The sequence below is a fragment of the Eulemur rufifrons genome, chromosome 16 (assembly GCF_041146395.1).
Source record: "Eulemur rufifrons isolate Redbay chromosome 16, OSU_ERuf_1, whole genome shotgun sequence".
NCBI lineage: Eukaryota > Metazoa > Chordata > Mammalia > Primates > Lemuridae > Eulemur > Eulemur rufifrons.
The window spans coordinates 26,680,981-26,708,360 of NC_090998.1; the positions used below are offsets into that span (position 1 = coordinate 26,680,981).

A 27,380-nucleotide genomic window follows, 5' to 3' on the forward strand; every position below is an offset into this window, starting at 1 on the left:
AGCACGTGAAATATGCGTGCCTTCAGGCTACGACATCTCTGTGATACCCTGCGGGCTCAGCACGGAGAGCAGCACTGCCTGGAGGGGTTTTGTTTTTAATGATGAGAACCCAATTAGAATCAGGTGTTCCAATTTCTTCACCTCCAAAATACAGTACTATCAGAACACTGACAGCTGATTCCAAATTCCTTTAATTTTAGCAAGTGAATAATCAGTACAAATTTTTGGAGGGACTGTTACCACTTAACTATTTTGGAATTTAGACTTATATTTTTAAAAGATCAGTTTTGAAAGCTGCTATTAAAACCACTTTGTACAGACAGAAAAAGAAGTGTGTATATATTAAATATTTTATAAGTTATGAAATAAATAATGTACTAAAAATAAATGTCAAATTCTGAGTTCAACTTTGCCTTCCCTATCTTTTAAATATAAATATATATTTTTAAACTTATGAATTTAGACTTTTTTCCTAAATTTTTAGAGCATTCTCCATGATATTCCCCAAAGCAAAGAACTCCGGGTTTCAATCACTCATGTTCTAAGCCCAAAGTTCTCTTTAAGCCTAGGAAGACCAATAAATAGAGATCTCTTTCCATCTAGTTAGAGTCTATGAAGATTTCTGGGGTATACTGTAAAGGTTCCTCACTGTTAAATATAGTTTTCAAAAAAATAAATCTCATGATGTCTCAGCATTAAGATAATAAAGTAGGACATTTCTCTCAGTTAATATCTTTAATATTTTTTATGTAGAAATACTATATTTTTCTCCACCAAAATAACAATATATTTGGAGGCAGAAACATTTATGATTTTAAATGCACTTTTGAAATCTTTTGAGTAGAATCACTACTCCAGTAATACTTATAATAAAATTAAAATAATTTTAAACATTTCCATAAAGAATTAGGGGTACCAAGTTCCTTGATTTTCCCCTAGGGATAAAGATATCCATATATAATTCCAGAAGCTTCCCTTTTACTATATTAGGCGATGGGAAAAACTTTCGTGAGAGTGGAATTTATTTCTCAAAAGGGCTCTAGTAATATCCTTAGGAGGATATAAGATAGCTACTTAACAAAAGCCCTTTTCCTCACATATTCTGGAAGGTTCTACAAAAGCTATCAGATACACATTTCTGATTCTGGAGAATTAAATTAGCTAATTCTTGGCAGAATTTTCCATATGGCTTACGCCGGAGGATTTATCCTCTTTTGAAATATCTCATCCCATAGAGAATAGAAGCTCTGCCCTCAGAGCATTTTAAGCTTCTGTATTTCTGGGACATAAAAGTCTAAAACAAAGAAATGGAATTAGATCCCCAGGTTGCAAAACCATAGAAATATGTCAAGGGAAATCTGAAGTTAAACCAAACAAAAATCTGTCAGATGTGTGGTTGTTTTCCTTCCCTCTCAGACCTTCTTGCTCATGCTTGCTCTTTTTGTCTTCTTTCACAGAAAGTCCTTCAGCACTGGATTGCCAGCAGATGTCCGAAAATATGCCACCCGGAACTCAGAATGAGAAGAAAGCTTCCTTGGTTGTGGCCCTGCTGATGTGACAGCAAGGCCTCCGTCACTTTTTCCTCTTCCAGAGGCGCCCGTGTTATCCCATGAGACTGGGTCAAACGCTGCTACGTTTGATCCTTTTCTCGAACTTCTTGCAATCGTTTTTCTAGGCGATCCAATTTGGCAAGATTTTCCTTCAGCAGTTTGCTGTCTGGAACCAGCTGTAAGGCTTTCTCATAATAAGCTCTTGCAGACACATAGTTTCCCTGCGGGGAAAAAGAAAGAGAAGAATTCTAATCATATATCCGAACACTCTCAGAGAATGAGGAGGCTAAGAAACTGACCCTCTGCCCAGTCTAACATTAATGTTCTCATGAGGAAACCTGTCTGTATCTGTATTGGCAATTTCATCCTTATCTGTTGGTACTTTTGGAGAATACTTGTTTTAAGTGCCATATCAGCTGGAGAATGTGTAGGATAAGAGTTATACCATAAGGTTAGACGGCATCTACGAATGCAGGGTATGAGGGTATCACTTCACAGTGTTCTCAGGGGATAAGCACTGTTTCTTTGCAATCAAACCGTGGCTCAAATTTATATTAGACGGGGTGGGGGTAGAAGGCAGCGGGGGGAAAGAAAGAGAGAGAGGGAGAAAGTTTTTGAAACTGTATGAAGAATGATTAAATAGTTTAGATATCCACTATATCTATTTAGTGGTAGGAGTTATTCTAATCTTTAACTTAAAATATAAAAGCAACTTTTGCCTAATATGGGCTTTAATGTAAATTTTAGTTTTTATACAATGAAAAAGAGTTGATAAGAATGTGGGGTCAAATTTATCCACTCCTCCAGGTGTGTGGCAATATGAACCAGCTGGATACTCTTAGGCAGGAGGGAAGGTGTATCATTCCTGGTCTGCTAAACACACCTGGCCCCACCCTCTGTTGGCTCTCATCTATTTTGTTTAATGATTCTTCAACTAGCAACCATGGGTGCCTGGTCCCAGATGGTCTCTGGCAAATCAGTCCCAACTATTAGCTTTTTCAGCACCTTTTCTGCTACTGGATGTATTTACCTCTTATTTGTCCACCCTCTTTCAGATCTGTGTTCTGCAGAGTCTCAGAACTAAGATTGTTAGAGTCCTCCCCATTCCAAAAAATATGAATTTTCTCTATCCATCCTCAGTTACAACTCCCACGGGGATGAATACCAGTGACTCTCTAAATTTCCATCACAATTTAAAATTATTTCTCTTGCAGTGAAAATACTACGTAGCAACTAGCAACTGATACCTATTGAATGCCTAACTATCTTCCAAATGAGTTAATGTGCGTTAAAAGCTTAGAGACTGCCTGACACATAGGGAGCTTCAATGTGATACTATCGCTAATGTTATTATTAAATGACTGTCCAGTCTCTGTATAAACATTGTCTATTTATTATAGTATTTGCTTATCATATTGGTGAAAGGGAAAGTGGAAATGACAGAACAAGAGATTGTACATTGGAAATCCACGTGCTGGCATGTGCAACAAATGGAGTATTTTTGATTATTAACACTGACTCTGATATGAAGCTAAACAGATTGCTGAAAGAGTGGGAACTTGGAATTGCTACATTCAATTATTTTTTTTCAACTCAAGCATTTATCTTCCAAATGTCTTCTGATTTTTATTAAGCTTAGCACATACATGCAGACAACTATACACTTGTGGCTTTTAGAGTACTCTCAAAATATATTCTTACTACAGTTGATTTTGAAATTGCTCTTCTAGGAAGCTCCCTGAATTTAGCCTTAGCACCCTGGCATCTTCTTCTCTGATCACCAGGTTTCTCTGTCTTTACACAAAAAACATAGTTCATTTTCTCTCCCTTAAATTGCTCTTTTCTTGATTAAACTAGAAGCTGTATTAAAAAAAAAAAAGTTACATCCCTTAAGCCAGTGCCCCCAATTCTGTAGATTATAGGTAAGAAATCTGAATTATCCAATTTCTAGAACTGTGTTAATATTGCATGTGGTTACTTAAATTTAAATTAGTTACAATTAATTAAGAATTCAGTTCCTCACTTGTACCAGCCACATTTCAAGTACTCAATAGTCTCGTGTGGCCAGTAGCTACTGTCTTGGACAGTGCAGATAGAGAACATTTCCATCATCACAAAAAGTTCAGCTAGAAAATGCCATTCTAGCAAATACATATTACTGTCATGATGCAGTATTGAAAGTAGGACTTTGAGATATAGTCCGGTTGATGCAACTCTTTGACTATAAAGACTGTATTATAGCTTTTATGGTCCACCATTTATTTCATCCTACATAAAACTTCATTAAAAGAATTATCTTTGATTACTAAGTAGCAACAAGCAAGAAACAACCATAAAACTCACTCCTTTCTCGCCATCACTTTCTGACCTCTTTACATAGAGCCTTATTCCAACTCTCCACCTTCCCACAGCCCTCAGGCCTGCCTAAGCTTCTTCCAGACTCAGGGAAGCAGCCAGGCTCAGGAATGGGATAACACTGCCTGATGCACACACTGCCTGACCATGCAAAAGACATAGAAAGTTCATGATTGTTTCATAATGGCCTCACAATGACAACCCTGCACTCTAATGGTGGCATCACAATGACCACATCTGAGCCATGTGGATGCTCTATGTATTTTTATTAGATTACATCCTATGAATTCACTGATACTAGACCATTTTTAAAGTACAAACATAGCAATTTTATATTGTTCAATCTAATACGTGAGGTCTGCAAAGACAAAAAAACAGGATAAACTAACTTTTAATCAGTGTTAGTCACATTTTAAAACAATGCACTCAATAGATCCTTCTTCAATTTCCAGACACCTTTCCAGGGGAAGTACCTCTAAATTTAAGGCAATGGTTTCAACTGTTAATCTTAAAGAATACAACAGATGGATAATGTTCTCTGTATTTCTAGAATTTTTGGACACTCTTGAGTGTATTTGTTGAACTTTTTCTAATTAACAACTAAACCCATTGCTTTAACTGCAGATGCAATCCATCTGAACACATACTGAACACATTATAGTCACTGCTGCTTAATGACAGAAATATGTTCTGAGAAACATGTCATTAGTTGACTTTGTCCTTATGTGAACATTATAGAGTGTACTTACACGAACCTAGGTGGTATAGCCTGTTACACACCTAGACTAGATGGTAGTGGTAGATGGCCTATTGCTCCTAGGCTACAAACTTGAATAGCATGTCACCATACAGAATTGCCTACACAATTACTGCGCAATGGTATTTGTGTATCTAAGCATATCTAAATACAGAAAAGGTACAGTAAAAATACAGTATTATAATGTTATGGGACCATCGTCATATATACTGTCTGTCATTGACCAAAACTTCCTTATGTGTCACATGACTGTATTTGAAAATATCACTATTTAATATACGATTTAAAATATTTAAAATTATTATTTTACTATTTTAAAGTAACTTCATGCCATGCTTCTCAACTAGATATTGCTGGACGCCCTAGAGTATCACCATGATCAGAAGGTGGGCAATCTGGCTCTGATAAACGTCATGCGTGGTCATGCGTGGATTCGCCACCCACCAGTTCAAAGAGGTCAGCTGCAGGGTAACTATCCCATCACCCCCTCCCATCTGTGTAGTCATGGGCTGCCTTTTTGTTTTGTTGTGTTTCCAGGAGTGATCATTTTCCACTTAACAGTTAAATCTATTAGGACTTTGTTTAAATTCTAATCACTACACTGCTATTTTGTCAGTACGGAGACTGACAGAAGCCTGAAAATAAGTTAGCTAAACAGGAATGGTCTTTTAAAGCATGTTGGACCATGCATGGCATGTCTCTGCTCAAAGTTCTCCAAGGACCCTGACTCATTTGACATAAGAGCCAAAGTCCCTACAGTCCCATGCAAGGCCCTGTATGATCTGGGCCTGTGGCCTCTTTGACCTCAGCTTCTCCCACTTCCTCTCACTTGCTCTGCCCCAGCCACGCTGCCTCCTCACTGTCCTTCAAGCACAAGAGGCACACTTGAACCTTAGGGCCTTTGCACCTGCTCCTTCCCTACTTTGCCACATGGCTCACTCAATTCACGTCTCTGCTCAAGAATCACTTGTTAACTGAGGCCTTCCCTAACCACCTGAACGTAAAATTTGAGCACTTGCTCCTTGGCACTCCAACCTTCTTTCTCTCTTTTTTTCTCCCTAGCACTTAACATCATCTGATATATTTTATGTATGTACCTATGCACGTACATATGTGTGCATTATATGTGCATGTATGTATGTATATATTTATTTATCATCTATCTCCTCCTACTAGAATGTTAGCACGATAAGGACAGGAATTTTTGTCCTGTTTGTTCACTGCTGTATTCCCAGTGCCTAGTAGAGTACCTGGCTCTCCATAAATGCTTGTAAAATAAATGGATGAATGAATGGATGAAGGATGGTGAATCTTTGATTGCATTAGTTATAGATAATAACCCTCCACCCCCAAAGGTCATTTTCAATCCTCAGGAAGATTCACTGAAAGGTATTTCTTTTAGGAAAAAAAAAAAAAAAAAAACCCAAACAAACAAGTTTGCTTCTCAGGAAAAGGTTATGGAATGAAAGATACATTAGATATAAGAAACAAGAAGGTAATAGTTAAAGAAACACTTTAATCTTGACAGTGTGTTAAACTGGGAGAAAAATAAGCCACACTAAGCTCCAACAGGAATTTGGTTCACATAAACAGGCTTTAACTCCTGTCTGATACTTCTCATAGATTCCATGATTTTCTATATGATTAGTAAAATCATGGAATCTAATTTATATAGATTTATTTTAAAATTGCTTCTTGATATTCACTATCTAAAAGCTAAATGTTCCCTATATTGCAAAGTGAACATAAACTACATGAATTTCACTTTTAAACACCCATGTTTTTCGTATGCAAATAATTTCAAAAAGGAAATTAACAATAGCTTTCTCCATCCTTGAAGACAGAAAAAAGACAAACAGAGAATACACAAAGGGAAAACCCAGTCCACATGGAGGTGAATTATCCTCCTACCTTGATGTGTTGGATGCCACCCATGTTCATCCAGGCCTGTGCTTGATCTGGATTTAGTTCTATGGCTGCTTTATAGCTCTAAAGAAATAAGAAATATGTTCAGGTTAGGAAATGAGGACCCATCTTTAACGCAACAGGACTGCGGAAACCACTTTCTTCATACGTGAAAATTTAAAGGGTTCATACGATGAAGCCAGCCACTGCTGGTTTACGGGAGACCCAGTTTATTTCTATTATTTTTCAAAGTTGGTGATTCTAAAGTGGAGGAAACTGAAACGTGTAATTTTCCTGCAGAGCTAACCTTTGGACTTAGATGATGGCACCTGCAGGGAATTCAGGTGATTTCTATTATGGTGCATCATTTTTCCCCTGGCCCTGACCTGCAAGAAAACTGTGCTTTTTGGCCTTTTTCACTACAAATGGAGTTGCTAAAAAAAATCTTTTTATAATCACAGAATCTTAAACTCTTAAAATAGATGTTCGTTACTTCTTTAAGAACATCTGTTTTACGAGGGGATAGTTTAATTTATTATAAAGTCTTTCTTTTGTTCTTCTGCCATATAAAAGGTCTTCAAATGTTTGAAGAGAGCTACTTATCCCTCAAGTTCTTTCTCTGGTCGCAATAACATGTTAAATGTAATATCTGTGAGGTATATTTTTAATATTATGCATATTGTTTTGCATCAAAGGTATGCTCACCACTGAGTCTCAAGAGTGGTCACCTTACAGAAAGCCAAAGGCTAAGAGTGTTGGCTTCGATCACAAAGCTAAGTATCTGTGTGTATATTTTAATGTTCTTTGCAATTTTCACTAGCAAGAAATCAACCAAACAGATCTGTCAGAGTAAAGCCTTATCCATCCTCCTTTGTGTCAGTTTTAGGAGAAAGATGCAAACAAAAAGAAACTATACTTTTAAAAAGATGCTAAAATAAACTGGAAGGGTGTGTCTTGTCAAATTAATTTATATCAGCATAGATGAAAATATAGCATAGATGTTAAGAGCTAGATTAAAATCCTGACTCCATCTCTTACTCCTCTATGACCTTGAGCAAGATATATGACCTCTGAGTCTCAGTTGACGAACGTGTAAAATGGTGACAATGACCATGCCTTTCTTATAGGACTATTGTTAAGATTAAGTTACTTAATATATGTAAATTATACACAGAGTGTTAGCACATTCTAGCTATTATTATTAACCAGTGGTCCCATTCCTATTCTTCATAAGTATAGCCACTCTGTAATGATTATTTGATCCACTGATGAAGCAACTAGAAAATACTTCTGTTTTCAATACAATGTATTAAGCTACAGATAGACATATATACGCAATATAAATATTCATAATTAAATCATTAATAATTAAATTTTCACATTAGTTATAAATAACTTAAGAATGAAGGTATTCAAAGTGTCAAAATGTAGAGAAAAATCTATCTACAATTTCCAAGAAAAATGCTCACAATTTTTCAGAGAAAAATGCCACAATTTCTGCTCCTGTTTTAAGGGTTCACATTCAAATGAGTTTTTCAAATATTTTTACATGTGTTTTCCAGTAGTATTTTAAAAGTCACCCATTTGTTTATTTTCCAACACAATTATATCATTTAAGATTTGACTTTTCCCATAATATACATAGTGTAACTTTATGACTTCATTAATTCCTGCTGGCTTTACCAAATATAAGGATGGTATTTCTGTAACATTTCTATTTATGCTTGTAAATGCCTTCTTGACTTCAATCTGTGAATAAATTTTACTCCAAAGCTGTAGATATTGAATACCCACCTATAAGGTGCAAGACACTGTTATAGAACAGAGAAAGAAGCAGTCCCTCTCCACTAGGAAAGTCCAATCTAACCAGGGAGATAAAATGCAAAAACGCATGTGTGTGTACACACACACACATACACCATATGGGGGTGGAGAGGGACCTAACAATACAAGACACTTTCAAATGACTGGTACCTCAGTGTTTTTTAGGAGTTGAGAAGAAGCAAGGTCAGTAGGAATAAGGATGGTCAGGAAGGGCTTCCTGAGGCAGGAAAACAAAGACTGTGTCGTGGTGGATGAATGAGAATCTCATCCACCAAGCGGGGAAGGAGTATTTCAAGGACATGCGGACATGCCCAAAGCTATTCAGGCACTAGTCCAGTTGAAATAGAGGGTTTTTGCATGGAGAAAAGAAAAGAGAGAGAGTTGGTTTGAGGCCAAAATGTGGAATGCTTTGAACATCAAGTTAAAGTTATCATTCAGAAAATAATGCAAAGGCATTGCCTAACTCTGAATAGTCAAAAGCCAGGTGTCCAATTATAAAAAATAACATAACATTATGGCAATTAATCAGAAAATTCACTCCACAAACATGTCAATGATCTTAGATTTTACTGTTTATGCTTCATTAAAGAGTGAAGGAATATTAACTTTAATCCATGAATTTAATAACATAATTTTATTAAGTGTTTATACCTCGAAAGCTTTGTCAAGAAGGTTCTGTTCTCTTAGTTGGTTTCCTTTTGTGAAAAAAAGTTCAGATATGACTTTTGGGTCCTTTGGTTTCATCTGGAGAGCCTTGTCTATAGCATCAAGTGCCTGCGGCAATTGGAAATTAAGACAGAATAAACACAGATTAGGTAAAGAAAAACTTAACTGATAAAATTTCTACTTTTGGTCCCTATGTATTGGCTGGTGTGGTGTGTGACAATCAAAATACATTCTTCTTTCTCTCTGATTTTCTCATTGATGAACTAATGACCCTGACAAAATAATATTCTTATAGTCCATGTTGCCCATTTACAGATAAGGGACAATAAAATGTCCCCGATCACTTTACAGGGAGATTGTATGATACAGTTGAAAGAAAATAAGATTTAAGCTCAGACATTTGCCCTGACCATGTGTCCATCTGGACCACTCCAACAGCCTCCTCTCAGTTCCGGGTGCCCACTCTGCTCCCAGTACCCACTGGCCCCTGGCAGCTAGAGTTCCCTTCAAAGCATAAATATGATCATGTTATTCCCCTCCTTAAAACACCAGAGCTTCTCCCCGTATAAGAGCAAAACCTTTGGCCTGGCCCCAAAGGGTCTACTCCTAGCAACCTGTGCATGAATCTCACAGCGCCCCCCTGCTCACTCCAGCCCATTCCTCAGGCAAGCCCCTGCTGCTACCACAGGGCTTTTGCATGTGCTGTTTCCCTGCCCAGAATTCTCTTTGCTGCCCCCTCTGCCTAATAACTCCTATTCCTCATCCAGCCCTTAACACCACATCACTCCACAGGAAAACTTGACCTTCCAGACTTGTCAGGTCCCTGATTATATGCTCTTCGGGACCATGTAGCTCTTCATGATGTCACTGGGCACAGCTATAATTCTACATTTGGTGATTATTTGTTTGTCTCCTCCACTGTAAGCTCCATGAGGACAAGGGCAGTGACTTTTTGGTTTTTCATACCACTTTATGCCCAGTGCCTACCACAGTGTTTGGCATATAGCAGGCATTCAACAAATATTTTGTTGAGTCAGTTCATAAATTTACTGTGACTTTTCAAATGGAGATAAATAATAACAGTTGCAAAGCTGTGTCACTGACCTGCATTGCAGGGTTGTTAGAAGGATTACATAAAGCAATATATTAGCAGGATCATGGAAAATAATAAAGCATACAAATGTTAGTCTTGATCTTACAGAGTTAGATGAAAATGCACTGACACATACCACATACAATCTCCAGACCAAGGGTGAGCCATGAAAATATTACTTCAAGGAGTTAAAGAGTTAGGAGTTACAGAGAGACTTTTGAAAATTTTCCATAAGATAGGGCATGTCAACTAATGATATTTAAGATTTCTCAGCCTTATAAATATGCAAACTGGAGGATCATTTAGGCACACCATTTTCTACCCCCGAATGCAAACAACCCTAAACAGTGTCCTTCTCTACCTTGTCGTGGTACTCCTGCTTGCTATAGATTGCTGACAAGAGGCGGTAGCATTCGAGGCATCCAGTCTCCTCTGACACGATGTGGTTGGTCATCTTTTCAGCTTCTTTCGTCTGACCCATCACAGCCAAAACCTGAGCCTGCAAAATCACACGGACTTTGGCTCAGCAGACACTTTGTTATCACCTTAACACATATAGCATCCCTGAATAGAGGTTTTCAGAAACACTCCTGACCAAGATGCTCAGCATCTATTTTGTGGCTCACAGAGAAGGTTGAATCACCACACTTGAGACATATTAACTTTGGGCTGTTTCTTTATTTGTTTAGGTATTTGCAAGCATTTGTGTGTGAATGGCAGGAACACCCAAGATATCCAATGCAATGGCTTGTGCATTTTAAAAAGAGTTGAGTAAATATATCAGAAAAGAAATAATCGCTGATTTCAACAGAACACTGCATATGTAATAAGTTTGACTTCCTATACATCTAAGGAAAAGTAAGAGTGAAGTTCCAAACATTGAAATAAAAATATTGTTGATATGAATGTAAATTTTCCTGAGTTGAATACTGGTACCATGATTATAAAATGTCTTTCTTCTTAGGAACTATATGCAAAAGTATTTAGAGATCAAAGGATATGATATCTATAAACTCTAACATGGTTCAGAAAAAAAATCACATGTACTAATAATAGGTATGTGCATACATACATTTCTAAATATGCACATATATCCATATACGTATATACATACATACACACATATTCAAGGGAGTGATAAACAAATGCATCAAAATGTTAACAAAATTGATGAATCTGGGTAAAAGGGTATATGGAACTTTTTTGTTTTACTATTCTTGCAACTTGTTCACAAATTTGAAATTATTTCAAAACAAAAACATAGTATTTTTGTGTCTGCATCTTTGGTGAATGGCTCTAACACTGGTTATGTGAATATTCATCCAATGGATGTATTATAGCATTCCAGCTCCAGTTTCGAGACTGGACAACTGCAGCTCTCTTCACTGCATGTTGTGTTTAGGTTGCCAGCTTCATCTTCTTTCATCTTTGTACTCACCAGTGCCAGGCGGAGCTCCCTTTGAGAAGGCTCAAGTGCTGCAGCTTCCCGGTAAATCTGCAAAGCCTCTTCGTATCGGCCAGTGTTGTAATACAGTGCTCCCAAAGGTGACAGGATTTCAGCTTTGTGTGCCACCTGCAGGGCGCTGGGTTTGGAGAAAGGCTAATTGACACTTTTCTTCTAACAGGTACCTTTCCAAATATCTAAGCTTAATTTAGGGAGGACTGTCCATGGTTTGAGTCTCTGCTCTGACATGGTCTTTGTTTTTATATCAAGAACAAGGTTTTTAAAAAAATGACCATCATGCCTCCCTCTAAACATTAGAACGTCTCTAGCGACCTATCAATAACGGAAACTGAGCCCAAAGGGTCTTTCCCATTAATGGTGATAGATTGTTCTGATGTATATGCAATATTTCATGTATTCCCATTTTTGAAATAGCTATTTGTGGTTTGGGTTGCAATCCATAGCTTCAGAAAACAATGGGCTAACTAAAGTGGGAATTACATTCCAACCTTGGTTTAGCACCATGGACTAACCAGCAAGAAAAAAAGTCATTAACTGGGATACCATTGATACTGTTGTATTGTTCTCTTTGGGGATGAGAATCTATATCACTTGAGTTGGCAAAATTTGTTAGGATTCTGAGAGCACATCTGTTCTAATGCACTAAAAAGTTGATGGGCAATTGCTGAGAGCTCAGGGCAACTTATAAAGTGAAGAAAAGGAACTTTACCGTTTGTACCATTCTTCAGCCATGCTGTTCTCTCCCAGTGACCTGTGGAGTCTCCCCAGGTTCACCATGGCCACGTGATGACTGGGGCTAAGTTTGATGGCCTGCTGGTAATGGGCCACTGCCTTCTCTGGAAAGCCTGTAACCAGCGATGGGTTGGTAAGAGCGGAACATGTCTTTTATAAAATGCATGAGCTCTTCAGGTTCTCTCCTGACTTTCAATTCTTCCTCATTATTACAGAGTCATGCCATCAATTATTCAATTTATAAATTAGTTTGCATTTTGGCTTCTCATCCTTGCCACTGCCTAACTTTGAACCATTTCACTATTCATTCATACTTCCAACAAACTAATAAAAAAAAAAGCAGTAAAAATTAAAACCTCTGTTATATGTATTATTTTAGCCAAAGTGTTCTCTGGTCATTCTTGCTAATATGATGTTTTCAGATTGTCCCTGATTGTTATTTAACCAAGATAAATCTGCCCCTCATTAGACAAAAAATAGAGTAGGTTGTTTCAGAAACAAAACTGTCTCAACTATATTACAACATAGTAATTGCGGCATTGCTTTAAACAAGTATATATCAGCTCTACCTTGAAAATCTTTTTAAAATCATACATTTTTGCTTAAATGGAATTTCAAACATAATAATAATGCTACCTTGAATTTGTGCAATACATTATATATTGTCAAATGCTTTTATTTATATGATCTTTGCAGGTATTTTGGATACTATTTAGCTGCCTTTTGATGCTATTTAGCTACCTGTTGGAATTTAAGAGATTAAAAGACACACACACACACACACACACACACACACACAATTACCACTTTACAGATGCAGAAGCTAAAGTATGAAGACATTAAGAGACTTAACAAAGATCCCAGGCAAGTGAGGGGAAAGGCCAGAACTAGAGTCAAGTCTCTCCGGTCTGATAAGGTTCTCCAAAGACGCTTCCTAGTAAAACTGTATCTAAGTGCCTGAACTTTAGAACAGTCTGAAGTTCTAAATGGAATGGAATGTTTATTATCTGCACAGAAATCTTCTCAAGAGCACCTGCATTGAATACAAGTTTGACTAGAAGGTACCAAAAGAGACTCCATGTCCTATAGCAGTAGGTGAGTTGCTATTGTCATTTTTAGGAGTGTGGGGTAGGATAGTTTGTTGCTGAAGTAAAATGAGGAGGGTTAGACCAGGCCAACTGGTCTCTTCTGGTTTTTCTATCTTTATGACAATTTATTATTATGTGCCCAATAAACCAGCAGGTGGCACTCCATAACAATTTTACACATGCGAAACTATAGTAAGTTTCCTAGATGTATCAGAATGTACATTTATATTCTATAAAACAGAAGAGCTTCAAATATCCTAGAAAATAAAAACTCCTTCAACCATTTCATATTGAAAAAATAATTAAAACTGAATTTTACTGCAGGGCAGCTAGTCTAGTAGTCAGGAAGAACAAAGTGGTGTCTTTGCATTAAATTCAAATATAATTTCATTACTTATAAGTATTCACTGCATGCCAACAGTATATGGGGCTCTGCACAAATCATAAAGAAAACAGAATCCCTGTCTGGTAATGTTTTGCATTAAATAAGATGAAGTAAGTGTATTTTATAGAGCACCTGTCATATAAGAGCACTGTATCTATTTTAATAATGCAGTGTCTGTAATGTGTATCAAGGAAGGAACAATGCAACAATTCTAGAGGCTTTTTAAAAAGTTAGTTATAGAAAAGTATTTACCATCTGCCAGTAACTAGATTCAGAGGCAGGTTCTGCATTATTGTAGAGGAACATTTCATCATCATAGATTTATAAATATGTATAAATGATACTCGAAGAAGACTGGGGCTCATTAAATCATCCGGACTACCTCCTGCCACCTGGGGAGTTTTCCTTAGAGATACGATTATAAGAAGTAGGCAGGTTTTACCGAACTGAGCTTGAAAATTTAGGGAAATGACACCCCCAAGGTACAATGACTGTCAACAGTCTGAGCTTCCTGCCAAGCCAAGTGAAGTTTACTTCTGAGGCATTACTGGCCTTCCATTTTGCTTGATAAATACTATTATCTAATCTCAACAGGACCGCTTCTCTTTAATTTCACTTACCAGAATCAACTAAGAAAACTCCATAGTTGTTGTGTAAATCTGAGCTGTCTGGACAGTTCTTTATTCCAGCCTGGTATATTTCTTCAGCTTCCTTAAATCTCTCCTTTAAAAGAAAATTTTAAAAAAAGTGAGAAAATTTTTTTAAAAAAATCAATAATGAACTGAATATTAGGAGTAGGAAAAGCAGAAAAAAATTACTGAGCATCTACTATACAAACAGCCACTGAGATAAGGCATTACGTACTTTTCCTGAAGTAAAGTCAATATTAACTGTGCGTGAATATTTACTATTCAAATCTGTGTTTAGTTCCTTTGGGGTGAGCCAGCTGATGTTTACTAAAATGGGACATCTGGAAAGATCAGGACGTGTACAACATGCCCTACTGTTGGAACAGGCCTGCAAATAGTTGTTCAAATGGGATGCCCTTTACCCCAGTAATAGTCCGAGTGAAAATGGATGATACAAAATGGTGGAATGATTTTAGAGTTAGCTTGAGGTAAAAAAAAGACTTAATTCTGAACTTGAAATTTGATTTTGAGAAGCCTGTCAAATATGTCAAAGGTTTAAAACACTTAATCAAAATAGGGTCACGGGTCAATGTAAGATAATAGTCATTCATTTAGCCAAAGTGGTAATTAAAAGGCTTTGAAAAGCAAAAACCTCTATTCTTTGGTAGAGAGGAGACTCAGTTTTTCAATCAGAATATCTGAGAAAGACAGCGTGAGACAGAATCTGTCTCAAGCTAAATTTAATCTAACACCATACACGTGCCATGTATGTAGTGGAAACAGAAGAGTGAACGAGAGACACAATTCCTACCTTCCCAGACAACTGAGTGGAACTCAGGCAAGAAGGCGGCAGTGCTGTAGTGTTTAGTGCCATGGAGAAGCACCGCCAGATACCTGACCGATACCAGACAGCCAAGACCCCTAGACCTTGGGCTAGATACATACTGTACACCTGTCATGTTCCAAATGCCCGAGGACATTGGTTACTATTAACTTTGGCAGCTGGGTAACAAATATGTGCTTGAAAAAAATCTGTGGCTACCTGGAATCTGAAAAACATCTTTATAACCAAACTAGGTGAGTTTTTTTTTTTTTTTTTTTTTTTTTGAGACAGAGTCTCACTCTGTTGCCCGGGCTAGAGTGAGTGCCGTGGCATCAGTCTAGCTCACAGCAACCTCAAACTCCTGGGCTTAAGCGATCCTACTGCCTCAGCCTCCCGAGTAGCTGGGACTACAGGCATGCGCCACCATGCCCGGCTAATTTTTTGTATATATATATTTTTTAGTTGTCCATATAATTTCTTTCTATTTTTAGTAGAGACGGAGTCTCACTCTTGCTCAGGCTGGTCTCGAACTCCTGAGCTCAAACGATCCACCCGCCTCGGCCTCCCAGAGTGCTAGGATTACAGGCGTGAGCCACCGCACCCGGCCCAAACTAGGTGAGTTGAAGGTGTTTTTCCTGAAAGGAACAAAATCAATGCCTTCACAGTCTCACTTGCTGAAGTCAAACGCAACAGTAAACAGTTTTTAAGTGTAATTACTGTTTTACATGACCTTATTTTACCTTTTTCTCACTTTCTTGTTGCTCCAAAATAAGCAAAGCGATTACCTCTTTCATCTAAAACTACTCTCTTATTTTTGGGTCTATGAGCTAAGTTTCCACTAGAAATGCAATTTTCAAAATCTAAAGATGTAATGAGATTTAAAAGACCATGCATGCCTCTTAGAGCAAGGAATCACAGCCTGGACCCTTCGTAACCCCAATGGCAGTTTCAAAGCTCTATGAAAATGTCTTCAATATCTTTCTTTTTTTTCCTCTCACTTGACTCTTAATTTCAAAGAATGATTAACTCCACTTATGAAAAATAAAGGGGAACCACCACTACAGGAGAAAAATACTGTATGAGTATTTAAAATAAATTGTACCCCCTCTGGAAGGCCAATGCATGTGTCTTAAACAGTAGTGCTACTGAATCCTGAAGCTCAATTTTAAACACTCACTTTCCTTTACCTCATCTGGCTAGATGTCCTGAACTAAGCTTGATATGCCTAGTCTCTACTGACTTGTAAGTTCCAGAGGAAATGAATTTCAGCTATTTACAGGATAACTTTAATTAAAAATATTTGTGACCCAGAGAATGGTTCTGACAAATAACACTGTCTGCTGTATACCAGAGTCCCCCGTGAACCATGGCCTCAGCGTGAAATTGGCCTTCGAGGGCAGTGGTTAAGGTGGGCAGTACGCAGCCATGGGCTCCTCTCCAAGACCCAAAGCATTTTCAGTGGGATGGAAATAAAATCGGCCTCGGAGGAGAGAGAAAACATAGTCACATGCCCACTTTTCTATGCTTTAATTACCCATTGTGGCACACTTTTTACCTCAAGAAAGGAAAAGTGAAAAATAGATGTCTTGAAAAAGGACCCTTGACTGTCGTTTACTCTCTTGGGCCAACTGATACGTTTGGAAAACTCTCTGTACAGTTCAGCTTGTAGCAACCCAAAGGACAAATGGACATTGGCTTAATGCAGCAATTCTCAAACTTCTTAATTTTAGTTCCCTTTTGAACTCTAAAAATTACTGAGGATCCCAAAGGGCTTTCATTTATGTGGGCTACATTTATCAATGTAGACCACATTAGAAAAGAAGCTGAGAAACTTTCAAAATATTGATTAGTTTATTTAAAATAATAATAAACTCAAACATAAATAACATGTTTATAGGAAAAATAGCTATATTTTTCCAAATAAAAAATTCGTGAGAGGAGTGGCATTAACTTACATTTTTGTCAATCTCTTTACTGTCTGACTTCATAGGAGACAGCTGGATTCTCATATCTACTTTTGTGCTCAATCTGTTTTTATATATATATTTTTTGGTTGGCATATATAAAGAAAACCTGGCCTCATATAGACATTTAGTTGGAAAGGGGGAGAGTATTTTAATAGCCTTGTTATAATTGTGGATTACATCATGTAGCCGCTAGAAAACTACTCTACACTTATGAGAAAATGAAGGTGAAAAGGCAAATTACTTCTTAGTGCTATTAGGGAAACTGTATAGACCTTCTTGGACCCTGGGGGTCCCCATCAAAACTGTGCAAACAGCTGGCTTAATGGATGGCCTACGACACAGTGTACTTAACGTACAGAGTGTGGTATTCATTCCAACGTGGAATGAAAAAGTTGTCCCAGTGCCCTAACATCAAGGTCAAGTGTCTGAACTGCTTTCTAGAAGTGCTTTCACTCTAATCAGTGGTGTCAAGCACATGTAGTCATAAGGTATCTTCCTATTAGATGAATGACTTTATTTCCTATTCAAACCTGGGAAGTTAAGGACTGACAGATCTTTAAACTCATAATGACTTCTCAAAGAAACTATTCGAGACACAGAAGCTCAAAAGAAAAAACAAAGATGCCTGCTTTCTCATCCTCTTCTTTGCTTTTGTTTTCTTTACAAGACCGTTCCTCCACCCATAAGTCATCAACATAAACATTATGAAAAACATGCTATCAATATTTGATGTCTAACTCTCTTTCATATCCAACTGAAATGAATCAATTAACTTGGTATTACTCCCCACCAAGAAAATGTTAGGTATTTTCTAATCCTGGGTTTTCTCATCTCCCAGCGGTGTATGATCAACTCCGCTCTGTGACAATTTAAGCAAAAGAGAAATGACCACTTTAAAGAGGGAATGCCAAGAATAGCAAAATAAGTGCTATAGAAAAAGCACGACAAGAGAAGCAACTAGGAGAGATATAAGGCAGTCATGGGACCAGGAAAAGAGGGGCAACCACGTTTGCATATAAATGTGGCTTCCTGCTTCTCTAGACTTTTCCATGCCATTTTGCCCCATTCAGTACACTTCCAGGTACATGTAACTTTCTTTCTATTAGGGGAAGGCTCCACGGTGTTCCCCACTTCACAGTCCTTGCATGGTCTATTCCTTCTGGCCAGAAAACTTTTCCTTTCATCTTTACCTACTCGTTATCTACCAGTTTTTTGGGTGTCAGATTACATTTCATCCTTTAGCAACTGGCCCCTAGTCCCTGAACATCTCTGTCCCCTTAGCACTCTCACTGCTACCTGTCCTTTGCACACATGTCCCTCTCTGGTGTTAAATACTGGGAAGGGAGATGTAAATCTTTGCTTAGGGGGAGGCTTCCCTTCTAAACTATGCTCCACCAGGGTAAGGCACATACCTGGCTACTTCAACAATCTCTGGTGCTTGGTGGTAGCTAGGTGCTCAACAAAATATATGTTAAATAATGAAATCAATAAATTCTTAAGTTAGGGTCTAATTCCAAGTTGACTTAACCACACAGGCAGTGGCACGCATGCCTGAATCTACCCAAAAGATGGCATTTGTAAAAGGAGACAAATCGACCCTGGGCCTCCCATCTGATCTATAGTTCCAACTTATATTTTATTATTCCAATTTTCTTTTCACTCTTGCATCAGGTGGTATCATATCCCAAAATACGTAAAAGAAAAATATTTTATTTTAAGTGTTAATCATATTAATTAAGTTTTTCAATAGGCCATAAACCTGGGGCTAATAATAATTTATAGTGGTCAGAGTCATAAACAATGTTAATTTTATTTCCTTTCCTGCTAGCGTAATGTCAAGCTATATAATCTAGGCAGGAATAGGCTGGTTAAAAATGATTGTGGGCTTATAAATGTTTACAGTCCTATCTGTGGTGCTGGAATACAGCCAGTTCGGAACGCTAACGGAGAACCAGAAGAGAACAGCCTGACTACGAATCTAAGAGCTTATTTTCTGTTCTCGGTGTTCCTGATTTCTTTGCTGCAGGAGACACAGAGGGGCACCAACCTTCTTCTGGATGTTTTTATGTCTCTAACTCCTGTGACAACTCATCCTCCTGGGTTTCCTCTATCACTTCCCTTCTCTCTTTCTACCCCTCTACACCCAACCTCATTAACTATGCCCACTGCCAGTCTGTTCATGGGACCCCAGTGTCGTACAGCGAAACAGCAGTGGGTAAGGAGTCTAGAGATCAGGTGTTAGTCTTGACCTGTTGTTAGTTATTTGTATGTCCTCGAGCTTAATCCTATGTACCGGATGTTTTTATCAAGAAAATGAGAAAGCTAAAATATTCCTTAAGATTTTTTTTTCCCCCACTATTCTTCATTTTCCCCTCAATGAAAATACCTGCTCATAATATGGTTTCATTCACTTTTAGTCCTACACCTACATTTCTAGCCCTGGTCTCTCTCACTGTCACCAGCCCAGATGCCATTTGCAATTAAGTGCTCCACTAGCATTCAAGACTTAAAGGTTGTACACAGGTGGTGGCAGCGTACATTGGTACTACCCTTTTGGAAAGCAATTTACTAACAGGTTTCAAAGTCATGAATTATGTTCCTATTGTTTGACATGGAAAGTCTACTTTTAGGAATGTATCATTAGGAAAGGATTCAAAATATTGTTTTTAAAAAGCCCTAAGAAGGGAAAAGTTCATTGCCACCAAATAAAAAAAGAAGAAAAAAGAATCCAAATGACTCAATAGTTGAGATATTATAACGTAAATTAAAATGTATTACTTGGATAACCAGTAAGCAGCCATTAAAATGGTATTTATGAAGGCCACTTAGCACCAGGAAAAATCATATAATATCATGTATAATTTAATGACAACTGAAAAGAACAGGATACAAACTATATGTAAACAACACAAATATATTAAAAAGATATGCATAATATTAAAAATGATAATATTTATTGTTTCTATATATTATGTTGTGGGTAAAGGGTATATTTTATTTTCTCTGATTTTTCACACTTTCTGTTATATATTTATACTACTTGTTTAACTGGGAAAAATTGTTGAAGCTGATCTTATTTCCTTCCTAAAATCTTGCTTCTCCTTGGCTTCCCCACGGCTGTCAGTGGCCATGAATCTCCCCAGTCCTTTAGGTGCTCTGCCCTGGAGCTCTTAAGTTTCTATTTTTCTTTTCCTTTCAAACTTTACATGCTGACAGTCACTATATACCAAGGGAATCTTTATCCACAATGGTCTGTCCGTTCCCTCACTTTCTTCCTGAAACAAGGCTCTCAACTGCTCACACTAGAATGCATATAAAAAAAGGCTCCTCTAAAATACCTCATATATTTCCACAAGATTTTCTTCCTCATGTGTGTTTTTTTTTTTTTTGAGACAAGAGTCTCACTCTGTTGCCCAGGCTAGAGTGAGTGCCGTGGCGTCAGCCTAGCTCACAGCAACCTCAAACTCCTGGGCTCAAGCGATCCTCCTGTCTCAGCCTCCCGAGTAGCTGGGACTACAGGCATGCACCACCATGCCCGGCTAATGTTTTTTTTTTTTTTAATATATATTTTTAGCTGTCCATATCATTTCTTTCTATTTTTAGTAGACATGGGGTCTCGCTCTTGCTCAGGCTGGTCTCGAACTCCTGAGCTCAAACGATCCGCCCACCTCGGCCTCCCAGAGTGCTAGGATTACAGGCGTGAGCCACCACGCCCGGCCCCTCATGTGTTTTAAAACCCTCTCCTCAGACATTTACCTTTGCTTCCTATTACCTATCAGTTTCAAACTTGGGCTCCATTACAGGCCTTAATGTGCTCCACCATATAATGTCTTTTCAGCTTATTAATCTATTTTTCAAATTTCTAAATCTTCTATTTGCCCAAACAGACTAACTTGCCTCCTTCATGTTTCAACAGAGTAAGGAACATAATATTAGTTCCAGAATACTCTCTTCTCCTAGAAGAGATTACTATACTCATGGTTTTATTGGCACTGAGGATGGGAAATGGCATCGACAGGCAGCAGGATGCTGACAGCAAGAGCAAGGCTTAGCCAATCAACCTCATTTCCTTTTTTGGAGGAATCACAACCTTACATCAGGGGAAGGACTTCAGCAGGTGTCTGACTAAGTGTCTCAAAACATCCCTGTAGGCAAGACTGCGAGAGGTGAGCTAGACAATAATACAATTTGATATATTAACTAATGGCTGAATAACTTTACCCAAAGAGTCTTGGGTAAGATAAAGGTCAGCTTGGAGAGAAGGTTCTAGCCGCAGGGCTTCCTGTCTGCTATTGATCTCCACAACATTTTTTTCAGTCAAAGACATAAACCAGTTATTTAACTAGAAGTTATTCTTACCAAATCTGCCATTTGAAACAGCTGGAAAGAGTACTTAGTACACTGCATGAAAGAAGAAAAAAAGACTAAAGGTCCTAGAAAATCAGAAATTTTTGGTTCATATAACAAGCTTGAAATTCAATACAGAATGAATCCTTTCATCCAGATTCTGAAAAACTGCCTGCAAAATGGGTGATTTCAGCTCAGTATAGGAAAGAGCTTTTTTAGCATTAGATCGTCCCACAACCACAGTCAGCTGTGCATGTGGACAGATGGTGACAAGGGAATATGACCTGCTTAAGTTAGGGGAATGCTTCCCAGTGTGTTACAGATTGACCAAGGTTTGTAAACATTGCTTTCATACACCCCAGGTGTCTGAAATGTTACAATGCAGTTAAATAAAGTTGTGCCACTAAGAAATAAATTCATTTGCTACCAAAGAATGTTGAGATGTATTTTTCTCTAACAGTTTGTGCCTTGCTTATGCATCTGAAGCATTCTTTTATTTCTAAAGAATTCAAAACATGAAGATAAAATGTTGGAAGTCAAAAAGGGGAAGGCAATCCTGAGTTATGCCCAACAGCTGCTCTGTGTCTTTCATGTTAAAATCAATTGCCCAAAGGGGCAGAAGAAAGAACCTTACAGTCTTTCAATTACATTCTTAGATCTCATAGCATTTGACATTCACATCTAGAATTGGAAAGACTGCTAAAAGATGTGACCTTTGTATGTAAGAAAAGATCACGGTCCTAGTCATAATTTGCTTTTCTTATAAATTGTACACAACTTCAGCTATACAAAATGCTATAACTTTATAGCAATTTGCCATTGAGGTTCACAAAAATTAAATTTACCAAGTAATAGAGTTGAAATAAACCACCTGGCACTTCTTAAACCTAACTGAAGAAAAACCATACATGTTGTATAGTTCCACCTGCTATAAAATTTGTCAATAGTAAGGACAAATGCAAAGATACTACAGAATGGACTGATATAAATTTCAAGGTCACTAAATATAATATCTTGATCATTTTTCATGAATTCAGACAAATTTAAAAAAACAGCCATTCTCAGGGAGTCAAATATTCTAGTGGTGGTAGAAAGACCATAAACTAATGTTAGATGGTGATAAATGCTATGGAGAAAAATAAGGCAGGACAAGGTGATGGGCAGCGGAAGGGTGCTCTCTACAAAGGGTCATCACAGAAGACCTCTCTGAAAGTGTAACATCTGCACAGAAACCAGCATGATTTGAGATGCCCAGGAAACCCTATGATATCTAAGAGAGAAGTGCTGCAGGAGCAATTGGTCAAAGGCTCCAAGAGGGAAGCATGGTTGGCATGTTTGAATAACTGCCCAGCAGCCAGTCAGGCAGAAGCAGGGCGAGAGTCTCACGAAAAGGAAGGAGCCAGGGTAGGGTGAGGCAAAGGAAGGAGCCAATCTTTTCCTCAGAAAACTCCACTGTGTCTGCTTCGACATAAGCCAAAGGCAGCTGAGGACTGCCAGTGTATATCAGAGAACCATAAATTTAGCTTAAATGCTCTCCTAAAACATGCAATTAGGAGTTTTTGTCCAAAGCCCACTTATACTACCTGGAGAATTAGACAGGCACTTTTGTCTAAAGCCTACCTATATTACATAGAGAATGAGAGCAAGGAAACCAGGTTTATAATTTCTGTTACATAAATATTCATAGAATGTCCTAATTTTGCTTCTTGATGGGACCTGCAATATTTTTTAATGCAAATTGCTCCTTATATAACTGACACGCTGTATCAAGTCATTTATTACCTTTAAGCCAACTGAATGCTGCAGGGCATCTTGCAAAGATGTTGAGTTTGATTTTAAAGACAGTCTGGCAATTTTGTAACAGCAGAATCTAGTGTCTATCAAGGGCACTTCTGTATGTCAACAAAACTATATCATAAATTTAGAGAGAAGACAACTTGTATCTGTTTCCCCATAGCAGGGGGGGCATGTACCCAGGACTCTGGAAAATGGTATTAAATCACTTAGACACAAGTGAAAAGAAGGAGAGTATTCAAAACACATATCTGTTTCATGCTATAAGAAATGTTCTCTTAGGAGCCCATGCTACAAGCCTCTGTGATTTTCTAACAGGCATTAAGATAGAATCTACAGGATTATCGGTAATTGGCTCCATATTGAGTTTAGAGATCTTAGTCAATTAGCAATTCCCTAGAAAAATATGACAAGTGAGTAGTAATAAAAACAGCAAGTATCATATATTGTTCTTGACAGATTTTGTCCCAAAGAGACAGAGAATAAACCAATGGCCACAAATGGACCATCTTTGTCTAAAGGTCACCTACGATACACACAGAATATTACAGTGATAAAACTAGGCTTGTCATTTGTCAAAAAAAGAAACTGAATTAGAGATGAGTGGTCCAATATGAACTCACAAATTAAATCATTAGGACAAAAATCTGTGCAACATTAGTTTATACACACAACAGTAACATTTAAAAAAATATTGTGTGATATTAAATGGAAACAATTACCTGCTCAGCCAGTAACGAAGCTAAGCTTGAATATGCATCTGCAAACTCTGGACCATATTTAATGGAATCCTTCAGTAAAGTGATAGCTTCTTCTTTTTTCTCCTGGGACCTACAGATAATAAGTGGGGGGAGAACATCTTTTAATAACACTTTGCTTAAATCTTTTGATTAGACTTTAAAATCTCATTTCTTTTAGCAAAGGTTAGCTGATTTCACTCTGAATTTTATTGCACACGAATTAAACTATACTGTCTCAAGGTGCTAACAGTTTCTTTCTGTCTCTGAATTCTCAGTGGAAAGAGATGTTAAGATGTAAATAATGTGGCAGGTTATTCTCTGATGTTTCTACCTTTTATTTCCTGCTGTGCACTTTTTGAGAGTGACATTCAAGAGTTTGCATGTTTGTTAACATGAACCTTTGACCCTCAGAAGAGTAATTTTGGAGGCATTATCTGGGTGGCACAGGAGCCACTGTAGAGTGATGTAGAAGATTTGGGCCCCTGTAGTACTGGTCACACCACTGCAGGCTGAGCTCCTAGCTACCAGGGACAAGTCAGGCCAAACCGCCAACGTTAATCTTTGGTTTTATATATAAGAGAAAAAAAATTCATACAGAATTTATAAAATTAGAAACTACTGCGACCACTGGCTGGAAAAGAATGAGCTATTTTATATCATATTTTTATTGAAAATCGGGGCTGGTTCTGTCTTCGTCATTTGAGTCTTCTCCCAGTGATGACACTTCGGCTTAAAGAGAACTCAAGGCCCAGAAGTTATTACCGGTTTCTTGGGTGAATGTTCTCTTTCCTGTTAGTACCATGGGGAGACATTTGGGGTTGTTATCCTAATATTTAATGTCTTTGAAACCAAAAGTGCACACTTAGCAGTGATCAACTTTGCTACTAATACAATTCCACAGACAGAGATCTCTTGTTAAGTGCTAGACATTGTAATTGGCAAAAAGAAGTGGAATGAAGACTAGAATCCTTTGATGTATAGAAAACACACAGCCTCTTGGTTCCCCGCATCTTTACCAGTTACCAATGGAGTTGTGTGTTTATGTTTTACTGTTCATTGATTTAGTAGTGACTATGTACTATATGCTCTCATAACTTTTCATATAACATTATTAATTTAATTCTCACAGCAATCCTATGTGGTAGATATTATTGTCACATTATAATATTATACTCATTTTTTCTAATGAGAATATTTGGATTCAGAAAAGTCAAGTGATTCATCTATGTTCACATAATCAGTCTTCTGAGTGCTCTGGCATCATACCATATCTGCTTAACCTAACTACTTAGAAATCCACCTCTTATGATCTTGCTGCTCAAAGTGTGACTCGTACACCAGTTTCATCAATATCACCTGGAAGCTTGTTAGAGATGGAGACTATCTCAGGTTCCATCCAGACCTACCCAATCAAATCCTGCAGTTTCAAAGATTCCCAGGTGATCTACATACATACTGAGCTATCAGCAAAACTGCTCCATGAATTGTCAAAGGCAGCTGAGAGTGGCTCCTGATACAATTCTCCCTAAGGCTCCAGTTTCTGTCGGACGAAGCTATGTAGCGGGAAAACTAATACTGACTCCACAAATTTACGTTCTTATGTGCCAGAAGCAGTTTGTTACAAGGTAATTTCACCTAGAAGAGAGTATTCTGTCATAGACCTTGAAAATAAAGTTCCAACATAGACCTTGGATTTAACAATTCAATTAAATATTTATCGTTGTCTATTATGTGCTAAGCACTTAGCTATTATTTACCAAGGGAGGTGGCTGTTCATACTATCCTCTCCTTATTGGGGTCTAACTAACTCCTAGTGGGTTCCTCACCATGCAAAGTCCTGTCCTTGGGAACCGGTGTAATACCTGTGCCCTTGGGATGTAGCTTTACAGTTGCATGGTTATAATAAACTTGCATTACAGCTCTCTTAGTGCTTTATTGATGATTCATTCATTTAGTCAACAAACATTTAAAGAATATCCACAAGACTCCATGGAAGTCCACTATGTTTACAGACACTTAAGTTTCTATTCTAAAATACACCTTGAAGTAATTCTTTCACTGGCACATTTTTTAAATGAACATGTATTTTTTAATTCTAGTAATTTGACTAATGATTTTATGGTTAGCAGAACTCTTCCTCCAAGAATTTCATGAATCTTTAGTAGCATTAATATGGAAATCTCCTCAAAGTCTAAAAGAAGATATGGACTTAGGCAATTAAGGCTGAAAATTAAGTCCTTTGGGACATAATTTAGCTTGGATATTCTTCAAAATCAGCAGGAAAAAAACACAACAATTTGATAGCAATGATTTAATGGTTTTCATTTGTCACGGCTCACATCGGTTAGAATGAAAACTTAAGACCTTTTACACGTGAACTCAGTGAGATTAATTACCACCTACCATAGTCTATGAATCTAAATACTTGAGGTTGTCCATTAACATTCACGACATAATGGAAAAGTTAATCATCAAAGTTATTCACAGGGAACTCAGACTCTTTACAAAAAAAGAAAGTTATCTCTAAAGGTCCCTTGAGAGACCAACAGGCTTTAAGAAAAACATCTCATCATGTAAATAGTTTAACATGTAAGTATTACAAGACTTGGGCAGAGAGGACATTTCCACTTGGCTCTGGAATCTTGCATGGTTCTGCTTTTGCTTGGAAGCCTTAAGGGTATTAGTCTGCAAGGGTCAGGCTACCAGGCATCACATGCTATCTTGACAGATATTTTAAAATGCTTTTTAATGGAAGCCCAAGAAGTTGGTAAGTGGTAATATTGTTGTTTTTGAAAGGGAGAGAAATAGAGAGGATATTTCTTCCACAGTCTCTCTTGCTCACCCTTTGGTGGGAGCTTATGAAATATGTGTGGTTTTGACACAATAACTTGCAGCAGATAATTCATCTAAATGAAATCTTCCTTGCTTATATATAGTAATGACCACGTGAGAATGAAACTTCATTTCAAACTGCTTCTGATTTTAGTAGCATCCCTTTTTCATATCCATGTTATGGCACACATTTCTCTGATAATTATCCCATATTAAAAACACGGACTATTTTGATAGTAATGATTTAATGGTTTTCATTTGTCATGGCTCATACCAGTTATAATGGAAACTTACGACTATTCAAATTAGTCCTATTAAAAAATAATTCTATTGGATTACTGCAGTCCGGAGCACGCCTTACTCAGCTTTGTTTGCTAACACCTTAGTTCACACCCATAGTTCATACATCTGCTTTTACTTCCCTCTTT

The 27,380-nt window shown here is 37.6% G+C and overlaps 1 protein-coding gene across 1 annotated transcript in view; it reads right to left on the reverse strand.

Moving 5' to 3' along the window:
• Positions 1-1,629: 1,629 nt before the first annotated feature.
• TMTC1 (transmembrane O-mannosyltransferase targeting cadherins 1) overlaps positions 1,630-27,380 on the reverse strand; it is a 253,695-nt gene continuing 227,944 nt past the window's right edge. Inside the window, exons 13-20 of the mRNA XM_069490420.1 lie at positions 24,103-24,211; positions 14,441-14,543; positions 12,325-12,460; positions 11,589-11,733; positions 10,512-10,649; positions 9,043-9,165; positions 6,574-6,651; positions 1,630-1,771 (exon numbers count right to left, since the gene is read on the reverse strand). Coding sequence (XP_069346521.1) covers positions 1,631-1,771; positions 6,574-6,651; positions 9,043-9,165; positions 10,512-10,649; positions 11,589-11,733; positions 12,325-12,460; positions 14,441-14,543; positions 24,103-24,211 — 973 coding nt within the window. The 3' untranslated portion in view covers position 1,630. The remainder of the gene's footprint in view (positions 1,772-6,573; positions 6,652-9,042; positions 9,166-10,511; positions 10,650-11,588; positions 11,734-12,324; positions 12,461-14,440; positions 14,544-24,102; positions 24,212-27,380) is intronic.